The sequence below is a fragment of the Clinocottus analis genome, unplaced genomic scaffold (genome assembly GCF_023055335.1).
Source record: "Clinocottus analis isolate CAN_PGR_092001 unplaced genomic scaffold, fCliAna1.0.p SCAF_21, whole genome shotgun sequence".
NCBI lineage: Eukaryota > Metazoa > Chordata > Actinopteri > Perciformes > Cottidae > Clinocottus > Clinocottus analis.
The window spans coordinates 6,166,629-6,179,697 of NW_027175943.1; the positions used below are offsets into that span (position 1 = coordinate 6,166,629).

At 43.3% G+C, this 13,069-nt stretch overlaps 1 protein-coding gene across 1 annotated transcript; it reads right to left on the reverse strand.

Annotated features, from left to right (window-relative positions):
- Positions 1-784: 784 nt before the first annotated feature.
- LOC137792285 (alpha-2 adrenergic receptor) lies at positions 785-3,759 on the reverse strand. The gene has a single exon (XM_068587892.1). It carries the CDS (start codon positions 3,688-3,690, stop codon positions 2,389-2,391), a length of 1,302 nt encoding a protein of 433 aa, XP_068443993.1. The 5' UTR covers positions 3,691-3,759; the 3' UTR covers positions 785-2,388.
- Between the last annotated feature and the right edge of the window lie 9,310 nt (positions 3,760-13,069).

Sequence of the window (13,069 nt, forward strand, 5' to 3'; positions counted from 1 at the left end):
AGGAGGAGGAAAACAACAAGAGTTCGGTGTGGAGAATTCAGTTTCACCTCAGTCCTGCCCACAGGGGCCCAGGAGCATATTAGATTATGAGACGGCCAGATCCAACATCAAACCTGTTGTGCCGAAAGGTCGCTAGCACCCTGAAACAGACATGGCCGCTCTCCATTAGATAACTGAACCCTTGTCTTTGACCCCCATCATGGCACCCTGATTGAATTGAAAGTATGAGTTTATGGGCTTAAAAAGATTTCATTCATCCCCTGATAGAGATAAGAGGCAGTTATGTGGTTGCATTTTACACCAAATTAAGACACATAACTGCACAAATCAGTGAAACCAAACATCGTCTCGCACTGCTTTGCACGAAGGGGGATTTTCTCTTTCATCTCAAGAGTAAACTTCTGACTTTTGTTTATTAAGCGTGTCAAGTTATAATGTGATGAACGGTAATTAATTACAAAAACCAGCGTATTAATGATTAAGAAGCAAAAATAAAAGGCCTAAATAATTAGAATGATGGACTTACAATTGAAGCGGTTACAGCGCTTCGTCTCTGCTTTTGTATTCACGTTGTCTTTTCATTCAAAATCAAAACAGCCACTCTACTTGATATGATTGCATCTGTTCATATGCATGACCTTTAAAGAGGCGCCATATCGCAACATGACACCAAAGGTTCACAGAAGGATTCTTCATCTTTTATTTTTGCACAACAGCAGACAGTTTAAGCAGGAAAAATGTTTACTGCACTTTGCAAAATGTGAAGAAAAAAAAAACCCAACACAAACTAAACAAACAGAGGTAGATTCTTAAAAAAAAGTTTGTTCCTTGACACCCATAGTTCATGGCCACTGGCAAAGGAATAATACAAATAATAAATACAATATTGACTTTTCTCAAATCTTTAAGGCCCAGTCAGAGCTCAGAACAAGGACTCTAGTGATTTAGTCTCCTGTTGTGCTTCACCGCTTGTCAGCCGTGTTATGAAGTACAATGATGACGCTGGGATTTCGCACTCGAAGCACCCACGTGTTAAAAAACACTGCTAATTCATTTGTCCTTCTCTTATACCATTTTCTTTTTACAGCAGAGAAGCAAACAGACAACAAAAAAAAAAGCCAGGCTCGCCAGCAGGTAACAAAATAAATCTCAGGGGTCATTTATACTTCATGACTTCTCTGCAACAATTCCCCTTCACTTGTAAACAAAATACAAGATAGATTTACCTCCTCAGGCTTCCGAAATATTGATTTCAATTTTATAATTCGAGACGGTGGAATCACTGTGACTGCAAATGACTCGTAGACATGTTAAGGTGTAATTTGGGGTTATATGTAAACAAAAATGTCTCTCTGTGTGTGTGTGTGTGTGTGTGTGTGTGTGTGTGTGTGTGTGTGTGTGTGTGTGTGCGTGTGCGTGTGTGTGAGCAATCTGGGCTGAGCAAACAGCTGATCCAAAAGCTCCAGGCTTGCTGCGTGTGAGCTGGTTTGGAACTTATTTTTTCTTCACAAATGTGCAGAATTGAAACACAACACTGACGTGACGAGGGACCGCACGATGGTTTCTGCGTCATCGCCAAATTTGAAAGCGATAGACATGTTGGGAAAATAAACGTATGCGCTTTGATCTCGTGCTGTCATTCAGCCAGCAGTTGCTCGGTTAGCTTAGCTTAGCTTAACATAATCCACCAAAACCGCTAAAGCCCACAAATGAATCGAATGTTGTATTCGGAGAGTTTCAGGCGAGCTGTTTCTCCTGGTTTTCCAGTTTATGCTAAGCTAGGCTAACCAGCTACTGGCTCCAGCTTCATATGTACCACAGTATGGTTATCTTCTCATCCAACTCACGGGTTAAGGCTCTGTCTGAAAAACGATTCCTTGTTTCAAAATCCATCTTTAAAACCGTCGCTATTTCAGTATTGTGCTTATGTATGTTACATATTTCAAAAATCAATATGTTACCACCAGAAAATATGTGACCAAGTCACAGACAGTATCAGTATTCTATCACAAAAATGATAGAGAAATGGCTCACATTGTACGGTGAGTGGGCGTGTCTTAGTGCGGTGAACCGCCGTCCAGGAAGTCATTTTGGCCACGGCGTCTCCACGCAGAAACGTCCGGCCATGTGTGTATCTTTTGTGGATGTATAAAGCGCTTGATAATGATCAAACACTAAAGCATTACGGCACACATCAGTAGGAATAAAAAAAAAAGGATGGTGCTCACTAATGAGGCCTTGTAGAGACACCCAGTAGGTGGCTGACGGTGCGCAGTCATGACTGAATTACAACAGGACAATGAGACAAAACAGGCTTCTTCTTTTTCAAATTCACTTTGACGCACCCTCTCAGATTGTCACGGTGGTCCAGCAGTTCTGCTTTGCGATCTAAAAGGACTTTTTCCACGACTTGCAGAGGATCTTCTGGAAGGCGCGTCTGAAGTCCCGGTTGAAGATGGTGTAGATGGCGGGGTTGAGCGAGCTGTTACAGTAGCCGAGCCAGAAGAAGAATTTAAAGAGCGGGTCGGGGATCTTGCAGGAGTCCCTGCACACGCCGTACAGGCTGTAGCTGAAGAAAAAGGGGAACCAACACACAACAAACACCCCCATGACCACAGCCAGGACAAAGGTGAACCTCTTTTCCCTGGCTTGAGAGGCCTTCTTCCGGGCTAAGGAGCTCCGGCGGCGTTTCCTCCTGGAGGCGAAGAGGTCCATGGATTTGTTGCTGACTCTGGAGATGCGTGTGGACTGTTTGGACACGGAGCTCTTCTTGTGGCCGGTCCTCTTGGCTTTCTTGACGTCCTCGTGCTGGGGTTTGTGACCTTTGCCCTCGGAGGAGGAGCTCTCCAAGTCTGCGTCCTCGGTCTGTTGGCCGACGGTGACGGTGCGTTGGCTGGGCGTAGGCGGGCACTGACAGTGACCGTTCTCTCTCTCGCCGTGGAAAGGGGAGGTGGCTTTGCTCAGTCCATTCTCAGTTTGAGTGGCACCATCTGGCCGGAGATTTTTCCCCGACATGGTCCTGGTTCTGGTTTTGGCCACTTGGTATATCCTGATGTACACCAGCACCATAATTACGCACGGGGCGAAGAAGGACGCGATGCTGGAGGAGAGGATGTACCAAGTGTCATCATTCAGCTCGCACTGAGGCTGAGAGCTCATATTGGTGTTGCTGTCTATAGATAAGAGCGGCGGGGATGAGATGAAAGCAGAGATCAGCCACACAATCACGATGATGCACTTGACGCGTTTGGGAGTCCGCTTCAGGTTGTACTCTACCGCCTGCGTAACGGACCAGTAGCGGTCCAGGCTGATTGCGCACAGATGGACAATAGACGAAGTGCAGAACAACACGTCCAAAGCCAGATAAATGCCGCACCAGACGTTTCCAAAATACCAGTATCCCATAAGTTCATTTGCCAGGGAAAACGGCATCACCAGAGTGGCGACCAGGATGTCCGCAGTGGCCAGGGACACCAGAAAGAGGTTCTGCGGGGCTTTCAGCGCCCTGCTCGTCAACACCGCAATCACCACCAGAATATTCCCAACAACGGTAAAAAGAATGAGAAAACTTACAAGAGCAGCGATGCTGGCTATCGCTCCTAAAGAATATCCACTGTCCAGACTCCAGGTGGAATTCAGATGGATCACCGTGAACGCGTCCATCCCGCTGGCGTTGTTAAACAAATCCATCCCGACTTGTGGGCGCTTTACGTGTCTCCCGGCGTGGCTGAATCTGGGCTCACGTTCACATTCAGCCCCTTAATGAGTGAGGAGTCCATCAAAAGGCGCAGCTCCGCGGCCAATTTACTGGCGAAGATGACCAGATCCCCCCCTTAGAGGAGTCTTTGGAGCCAGTGGATCACATCTCAGGATAACTTACTTCGAGAGGAAACCAATCTCCCTCGCGCCCCATCGTGTCGTCACGCGTCTCCTGCTTGTCAGGAGTTGAGTGCCGTCCAGCAGCTCCCGCTCCTCCAGCATAGTGCGCGCTCCCCTAATGATGCCCATGTGTTGTTCTCGTCGAGCTCACGCGCTGCTGCCCCGCCCCCCCGCCACGCAGCGTGATTTTCATATTGTTGGGGCCAGGGACAAGACTGTGTCCTGTTAGTTCTAGTTATTAATACGACATTTCAATGCGTGGGGTTGTAAACCTCAACACTTTCTAGATTTTAGGATTCAAAATGAGGGAGAGGTCAGTGCTTTTAGTGTATTGGTATTGACGTGAACCTTTTTTTTCCCCCTTAACCTCAGCTCACTGGAGGTTAGTATTTCAAGTATGTTGCACTTTACGCTGCTCAACATCATCTTTGAGATAATTGAGGTGCGACTTTTGTAAATGGAAAACCAGATAGACACATGCACGACTTGTTTTTTTTAGTTGTGTGTGTGTGTGTGTGTGTGTGTGTGTGTGTGTGTGTGTGTGTGTGTGTGTGTGTGTGTGTGTGTGTGTGTGTGTGTGTGTGTGTGTGTGTGAGCGGTCTTGAAGAGGAGAGTGTGAAGGAGTTGTGTTACAGTGTGATGTGGGTGAGTTGAGGGAAGTTGAAGATGTGAGGCTTATTGGGATTTCTGAGTTGAGCTCATCAGGCAAGAAGCAGGCTGCGGCTGCAGAAGATGGATTTGACGTCCACATTTATATTTTAGGCTTGTTTTGTCAACACACACACACACACACACACACGCACACACACACAGCAACACATGGGGCCATGCCAATACTACTAAGAGAGATGTCATGACACTGACAGCTGCCATCTTCTCAACCTGTTGATGAAACCGACCTGATCTCACATGAATAATGTAACTGCAGTGTGTCTGGTGTGTGAGTCCAACTCCAAGCAGTACATTGACGTGTGGGAGCTGATTTTAATGAACGGGGACAAACATTCTTCTGTGCAACGTTGGGCAGGGAAACATGCTTTTTCTCCTCTAAACAGCCATTCTCCAGTCACAGTGCACTGCACACGGCTGTGATGGAAGTCAGTGCAGCTACCCCTTTCCCTCCTAAAAGTCACAAAACATCGTTTCACTTATCATTGCTTTTCATGCAACATAAATGTTCAAAATGGCCTTTATGCTTCAAATGTGTAAAAATGCGAGGTTAAAGAGCAACAACTTACACAACAAACTCCTCCCAGCTGCTGTAGGGAAGTGTGTGCATTACATAGTACATTTGAATAAGCCTTTGACTCGTTATAGGATTATCTTTTATGATTCCTGCACATCTCAATGAATAGCATTCATCATTTAAAGATGTTTCGTTCTTTTCATGAGGTGATTTTGAGCAATCCTTGAAAAATCCAACAAAAATGTGCGAAAAGAATAATGTGAGAATTATATTGAAAATGTTTTGATGAATAGCAGTTCAACATTTTCAAACTAAATAAAACTAATAACACTTTTGGAAATAATCCAGTGTTTTCATTGGTGGTCGATTATTATTATATTAGGATATTTTCCGTCATCTTTTACTCTTTGGTTTAAGTTACATGTTATCTGATATAAAACACCATCGCGATAAAAGTGAAGGCTTCAATAACGACAGAAAGATTCAACATAAAACATTCTCTTTCAGGATAATGCATGATGATTTCTTATTGAGCCTGAATCACAGAAAGAAAATCTATTTTTCTCTCAAACTAAAAGCTACCTGAAAGGACGCTCAAAGGATTTATGTGGCTTTCTCTTAAAGTGCTCCGTTCTTTGGTGTCAGACTTGAGAAGATTCAGTTCTGCGATTGAAAACAGAAAAGAGCTCTCCAGCCAACGTCTCCCGACAACTTCAAGCCTCGCAAGCTCACTTTCACATTTTTTCATTATGAGTCTTATGGGGGCTTCTTTGTTTTCCATAATTCATATTTGTTCATAAATGAACTCTGCTATCAATAGATTTTGACTTTGAAAGGACCTTTCTGTTAACTTTAATTTCATTGTGCAGCTTTGGTCGACTTGTCTTCTTCAGCAGTTCAGTATCCGTTGCAGGGGGAGGGGAGAGATGAATCGCGGCCTTACCTCATCCTGGAGCTCGTCTGTGGAGCTGAACCGCTGACCTTTCAGTTATAAGCCTCTCTGTCAGCTGGCCCCTCACAGCTCTCTTCATGACACCGCAGCAGCAGACCAAAACACTAACCTGGCAGCCCTGAAGACGAGGAGAGGAGAGAAGATGAAGAGGAGATGAGACAAGGAGAGGAGAGGAGAGGAGAGAAAGAGGCGATGAGACGAGGAGAGGAGATGAAGAGGAGATGAGAGGAGAGAAGATGAGAGGAGATGAAGAGGAGATAAAGAGGAGAGGAGAGGAGAGTGATCAAAGGCGATCTGTAGAGTTGAGATGGATGAGTGTGCAGGAGGTGCAATGAGCCTCACAATCATTCATGTTTGTTAAGGAGCTCAGTGATGGGAACTCCTGCCTCAACACTGCTCTTGCTCTTGACTGTCATGTGACCGCAGCGTCACCGCAGTAGGATTTGTCTTCTTTTGCACTTTTTTGCGTCTTTCTTTACGAGCTTGGTCTGTTGCTTCTTGGGTCTTAGGTGGAATGCAGTTCCTTGTTTGGTTTAACTGGTTGAGATATTTGTTTTTTTCCCCACAGAAATGTCTGTTTCCAGGTGTGAAAACGAGTGCCGGGCATCCGACTTAATCCTGGTGCATTACTGCACACGCTCCACCTTGAACTTCACTGATTGTCCACATCAAAGTCTGTTTTCAGGTTCCTGCAACACATGAAAAAAAAAATACACACGTTAAGCTTTTTGTGGCTGCAGAGCGAGCTGTGGGAAACACACACATGGTGTGTATCCTCGTGGACTAAAACATGTCTTGAATGCATTTCTTCCTCGTAAGATATTTGCAAAGCCGATTTCCTTCAAGTATTTTAAATCCAGCATTGTTTGGCCCCGTGTTCACTTGCTAGCAGTCTCAGTCTCTTGTGACCGCCACCTGATGATTGGCGCAAAGTGTGACCCCATTGGAAGAATTGTGTCACAAAATGTGTGTGTGTGCACAAAATGGACAAAACTATGTCTTTAGTAGAAGAAAAAAGAGGTTAAAAAGGACACTAGATTTAGTTAAAGACGCCCTGCATGTGAGTGTGAGTGGAAGAGTGAAGGTCTGTGACGGTGATGAATGTGGTGAAAGTGAAAACAACCACGGGGTTTGAACTGACAGGAGAGGCAAAAAGGTCTCAAATCACGGCATTTTAAAGTTGTTTTAAACTTAAGAGAAATGACCATGTTCCTTCGCCACCTTTACAAAAGCAGGAAGCATGCTGATGCGTAGCGTGCACGGAGTCAGAAACGAAGAAGATGAGGTTCATCGTGGCAGCGGCGCTGAGCCGCCAGTCGTGCAGCGCTGCTGAGGACTGAGTGGCGTTTTGTTAATTGAGCACAAAAAGCACTTGTGAGGCGCGACGAGGAGCCGCGAGCTGTCTGCGAGCTCAGCGTGAACCCTTTTGTTGCCTCATCATTATGGGTGGCAAGTCTTACAACCCTCATTAGACTTTTTTCTTTTTTTTTTGCAGGTAATAATTAATAATGGTCTATTACATTGACATATGTTAATGTGTCAGCATCCTCGGCGTGATTGAGAGAACTTTCATGCTTTATCTGGAGCGAGATGCATCTTTCTATGTCATACAGTGACTTTGGCAGTTTCTCCTCCGAGCAAAGTGTTGCCATTAATACAATTACTTGAGTCTTTTCAACTCCAAATCACAGACAGTTTGTGTCTGCGCTTTAATATTTGAGTCAAAAGTATTTTCCTTCAGTTGCAGTGCCCTGCTGGATTTGTAAATTAAGGTTTTAAGTCTTTTCCAAATATGTAATACAGCATTGCATCACAAGTACTAGCCAGAGCAGCTCCTATTGAGGAGAAGGTAACGTCCTTCATGAAGAGGAATTGTGTTCAAAATGATGAAAGTTCACATATTTGTTGCTGTGCATAAACTAGGAGGACAGTGAAGCTCGCCACGGCTTGTATTGAGGCGTTGAACAATCGAGATGGAAGCCAGAGTGCAACCTTTCATTGTTGTTGATGCTGTACAGTCAGTGAGTGATCAGTGTAATTCGTGAGAAAAATGGCCGGCCCCTTGATCAGTCGCGTCAAGAACTTCCCGAGTCGTTCGGGATGTAAAGATGTATCGTCGTCATAGATTGAGGTTTAAAGTCGGTTCCTAACCATAACCTTGGAAACAGGCAGCTGCCTATTTGGTAAAGAAATGCAGGCGACCGTCATCAAATGTTATCAGACTTGAATCAGTATCGTTTGTTTTTGCTCTTATTTTCCTGCTTCAGTAGGAGAATGCTGCGCATACTGATCGGTCAGAAGGTGCATATTATTGATCATAATCCAGATCCATGGTCATGCTGCAGGCCTTGACGCGGACAACTTCGATAAATTAAACATAATACGCCGTTTGTCCGTGACCTCTCGACGGACCGCTCGCAGTGAAAACTACTGGTCGGGTTTTCGTGAAACTTTGGTCCAACGAAGATCCCATTCGTTTGTTTAGTTGATTTCTAGGAGTTGGAATAAGCGCTAACACACATCTACAGTATGGTAATGATGACAAGTCTTAATGCCTACTTAATGAAGTGAAAGCATACCTTGTGGGCATCATAAGCCTTGTTAACGCCTTTGCACAATGCCATATGTTAACTGGAAATAAGCTGATTAATAAATGTTATTAAGTGCCTGAGGGACACTGACATTTAAAATCTGATTTTATTCAAATCTTTATTCAAATCAAGTCAGTATTGTTTTTCCAAAAGTAGAATCCTGTAACGTGGGAGGCGTACATCTATAAAGGATAAAACATATGTCTGATAACGGCGCTCGTCTGAAAAACACAAAAGCGATCGACAGCTGTAAATGAATTTGGTGTCGACGCTTTAAAATGTTTTTGTAGATCACAATCCGGACGCGAACGCAGCCGCGTTAATGATGCCGTAAATGTTCGTGAAATATGGCTCCCGGCTGCCTCGTGAGTTATTTCATTTCCTGCTTTAAATTGTACTGGTTCAGCGTTGGCTCCCTCGCAGTAATCGCTCTCATTAAGTGCACCACGGCTCGTCTTCATTGAAGTTCAAGTGGCAGCGTGCGATGCAGGAGGCTTCTCCAGCTTTCACGGAGCGGGAGTCGGGAGAGTTGTTTGTACACGTTTGATCCGTCATGTGGTCAGAGACACGGGCTCATGTGTGCTGCAGCTAATATCAACACATTGCAGTGACAACAGACACAATGTGCAGGTATTGTGAGGTCAAGTTCATGTCAGGCTCAGGCGCAGCTTGACAAAAAAACTGTGGTGAAGTCGGTTTTCAGCTGCCTTCAAATATGACACGGGAAGTCACAGAAAGAAACGACTTCCTGTTAGTTCCGATCTGTAGGCTACTTGTAGTTCACAGACCTCGTTTGGATTCATTCATATGTGTTTGTGAATATATAATTATGTAGAATGTGTGTAGTTGCATCCTTTGTTCTTTTTATGTCTGGCTGTGAAATACATGACCACTGCTTTTGGTGTGTGCGGTATAAATAAGCTTTATTATTATTAACCACACACAATATGTTTTTAGATTAAACATGCGACTAATAGACAAGAATCAAGCATTGAGTATTTACAATTACACATAAAATAATGATTTTCTACAACACGTGGCGTTTGATGTCAGATCTAAGAGCCAATCAGCTCTCTGGTGTGGCGACAGGCCAGGCGTTTCCCATCATGCACTGGGCCAGGCAGTCACCTGGCTCTAAAATCGTCTAAAATTTTGGATCAAGTCGGACACAAATCTAAGCGGCGTGCATTACCCGCCGATCGCCGGTGATGGATTCTGCACAGATGGATTCAGAACTGACTGATCTCGAGCGAACCTCTCGGCTCCAGATGAGACCTTCATGTCTCGTCCACATTGTTGCCTTTCAAAGTGTTTCTTTATTCCTCAGAAGTGACATCACGGCCTGGTACAGATTGCACTTGCCAGAATGTTTTGGTCTTTTGGCATTGCAAATTAAGTGAATTAACAGTTAGAATCACACATTTTGGTTGTCTTTATTTCAAAATGTCTTCGAAATAATTGGATCAGATTGAACCAAAACAAAGTTACAGGCATAAGTTCCTCTTCCCACATCCAAAAATACATCCGGCAAAGCAATATTTCCCAACACCACAACATCTCGGAGGAACAAGTATTTTACTTATTCATATCTGTTGTTGACTATTCCAGACGAGCCACCTGCCCAGCAGCCAATAAAACTAATAAGCAACGCGGGGAGATTTAATGCATCATTGCAGGGCACTCGACATTGCTGCTCTGCTCTGTGATGGCTTTTTAATAAGAGCAGTGTCATGGACGGGTCCCTGATGAGCCAGAAAGGTATTGGTGCTTGGTTCAGCGTCCACTCAGTCGTGTTGGTTGGAAGGAAGGGTTGGAGGTTTGATCCCTTTAACCTTAAAGTGCTCCAATAGAAGTTGCTTTTGGAAAATTAGCAACTGATTTAGGATTTTAGTAGATTTTCTAGGTCTTACCTTGTAGTAAATTGGCTGCTATTGCGTTTTGGACAGGTTTAGGATATCTTTATGGGACATTTTCACAATTTAATACTGTATTACTCACTAATTAAACCACTGACTAATGAATCAAGAAAATAGTCTTCTAATCCAAACATATATCTTGTGGTTATGGATCATCTAGTGCTTTAAACTGGATGCTAAGAGTGCGCTGATAGAAGTTATGTTGCAGCTTTCTGGATGAGCTGTATATGAGTGATAGACTCATGGAAGATTGTGAGGAGGGTTTGGTAAATGGAGTAGAGCAGGTGGTACTTTACTTCTACAATAAGGATGGAGAGATGTGAGGGAGCAGGAAGAAGAACAAGCTCCTCATGACATTGAGTCCAAGCAGCAGAAATATTGGAGAGAACTCAACACTTTGCAACGGTGGACGAGTATCGATCACTCAGCACATTGTGAAGGTATTTTAACTGAGTGTCTGCTTCATTAAGATGCTTCACACAGCAGTTGTTTACTGGTTCTGCCTTTCATTCGTTCTTCTTAATAGAATCGCCCAATTTTCCATCATGTGATTCTGGCAGAGCTGCGTGACTAAATACAACGAGCACTTCCATCCTCATCAATAGCTAATCTTTCCCTCTAAGTGAGGAAAGTACCTCCTTTCAGTTCCTGTTAGCTGCTGCTTCCTCTCTCAAACAATGTGATTCACAAAGTCTTTTAACCTCCTGCGTTCAGCTCGGCACCGACACGTTTTAGGTTTTAACACAAGAGATGCTAACAGAAAGCTAACACAGGAGGAAGCTTAAGATTGACACTCATCCATCACGCAGCAAAGGTTGATGCGAGACATTGATCATTAATTTAATGTGAGAGAAGCGAACAGATATTTGAAGGCCTCCATGTCAAAAGTAAAAAAAGAAATGCAATGTTTTCACATCTTTCACTGTTTGACAGTTGAAAACATGAAGACAGTAACTTTACGTTCATCTCAAAATAAAGTAGCAGAGCTTCACTTCTGAAGCTCTGATTCTGTTGCTTGAAAACTTATTAATTAGTCAGATTCTGATCAATCAATGATCTGAATTTTGGGTAATTACATTTCTGTCAATCAAAGGATTGATTGATTGATTATTTCAGCTCTAATTTCAATATATAAAGTTTCTTACGTGAGTTTTCAAAGATACGGCTTTGAATTTATATTTTGACTGTAAATTAATTTTTAGGTTAATTACTAACAACTTGTTCAGTTTTATTATCATTAACTTCTCATCATTGACCTCTAACACTTTAGTGGCCACACTGAAGGCTACATGAACATGCAGGCGCCTGCAGTATAATAGAAGTATTTGTTCTAGTTAAAGCCAGATAAGCTTTGTTTAACCATAATGACAGCCACAGAAGATTACAGTGACACAAAAAAACAATATTTGACTGTGACATCGAGCCTCACAGCTAATATACATGTAAATGTCTGCGGTCTGTTTGCTTGGATAATACGATTTACATAATAAGATTCATAAACCAGTCAGTGTTCTTGTTAACTTTGGCATCTCATTGAACGCCCAGCTTGACCATGTGTGTGGCAGCCGTCTGCTCAGTTTTGAGGCATTTCAAAATGTCAATAAGCGTCTTGATTGGATGCCCATCACCCAATCGCTGCTGCGCTCCCCATTTCCATCTCCATCGTATGTGAAGGAGATCACTGCAAGCTGTTTAAGCTTTGATACATTTATTTTCTTCTTCTTCTCCTTCTTCTTCTTTCCTCAGTGGCCGTTCAAGACATTAAGCCGACCATGATGATCTGTGTATTATGCATGTCTTTTCTAATTCAATCAAACAGATACAAACTGTCCTTTTCGCACGAGTGTGAGTCATGGTGTGTGAGTAACGCAGTAGATGAAGGTGCTCCGGGGACTCTTTGTGCATCAGTGTTCACGTTGGCCGTCTGTATCTTCTCTGCTAATTTGCTCTAAGCTCCTAATTACAAACAACAGATTCCTCACATTATTTTTAAAACATGTATCTTCTCTCCTGAAATGTCTTTGAGCCAGACGTTGCTGCTGAGGGAGTTGTGCCGAGAGATGTTTTCCCCTTTTGAAGATCAAAGAATTATGACACTACCACAATCTCTTATTTGAGCATTAATGAAGCATTTCATTAGTATTATTACGTGTCAAGTATTATACTCCACATACACAGCAGCGTGTAAGCAAGTGGAAGCCAAAACGAGGAGCTCATGCTTTCATATCTACCTTTTTATGGGCTTCTAAGAAATAATAAGTAAGACGCCATGAATAATTGATCAGGCACAGATTCATTTTTTTATATTTTAGAGAGACACTTACCATATGCTGCGTCTGCTTTCAGTCATGACCTTCTGAAACGTTCACGTCACTCATCTAAAGCTGCTCAGCTTGGGAGCCGAGCAGAAGATGAAATGTGCTCATTGAATAGCTCTCTGTGAAACAATGAGCAGAGACAACGGCAATGTGGATTCACTGCACGGTCAAATATGCACTCTGCAAGTCCTCTCACTTCTTAATGAGACGTGAAGTCAATTTTTACC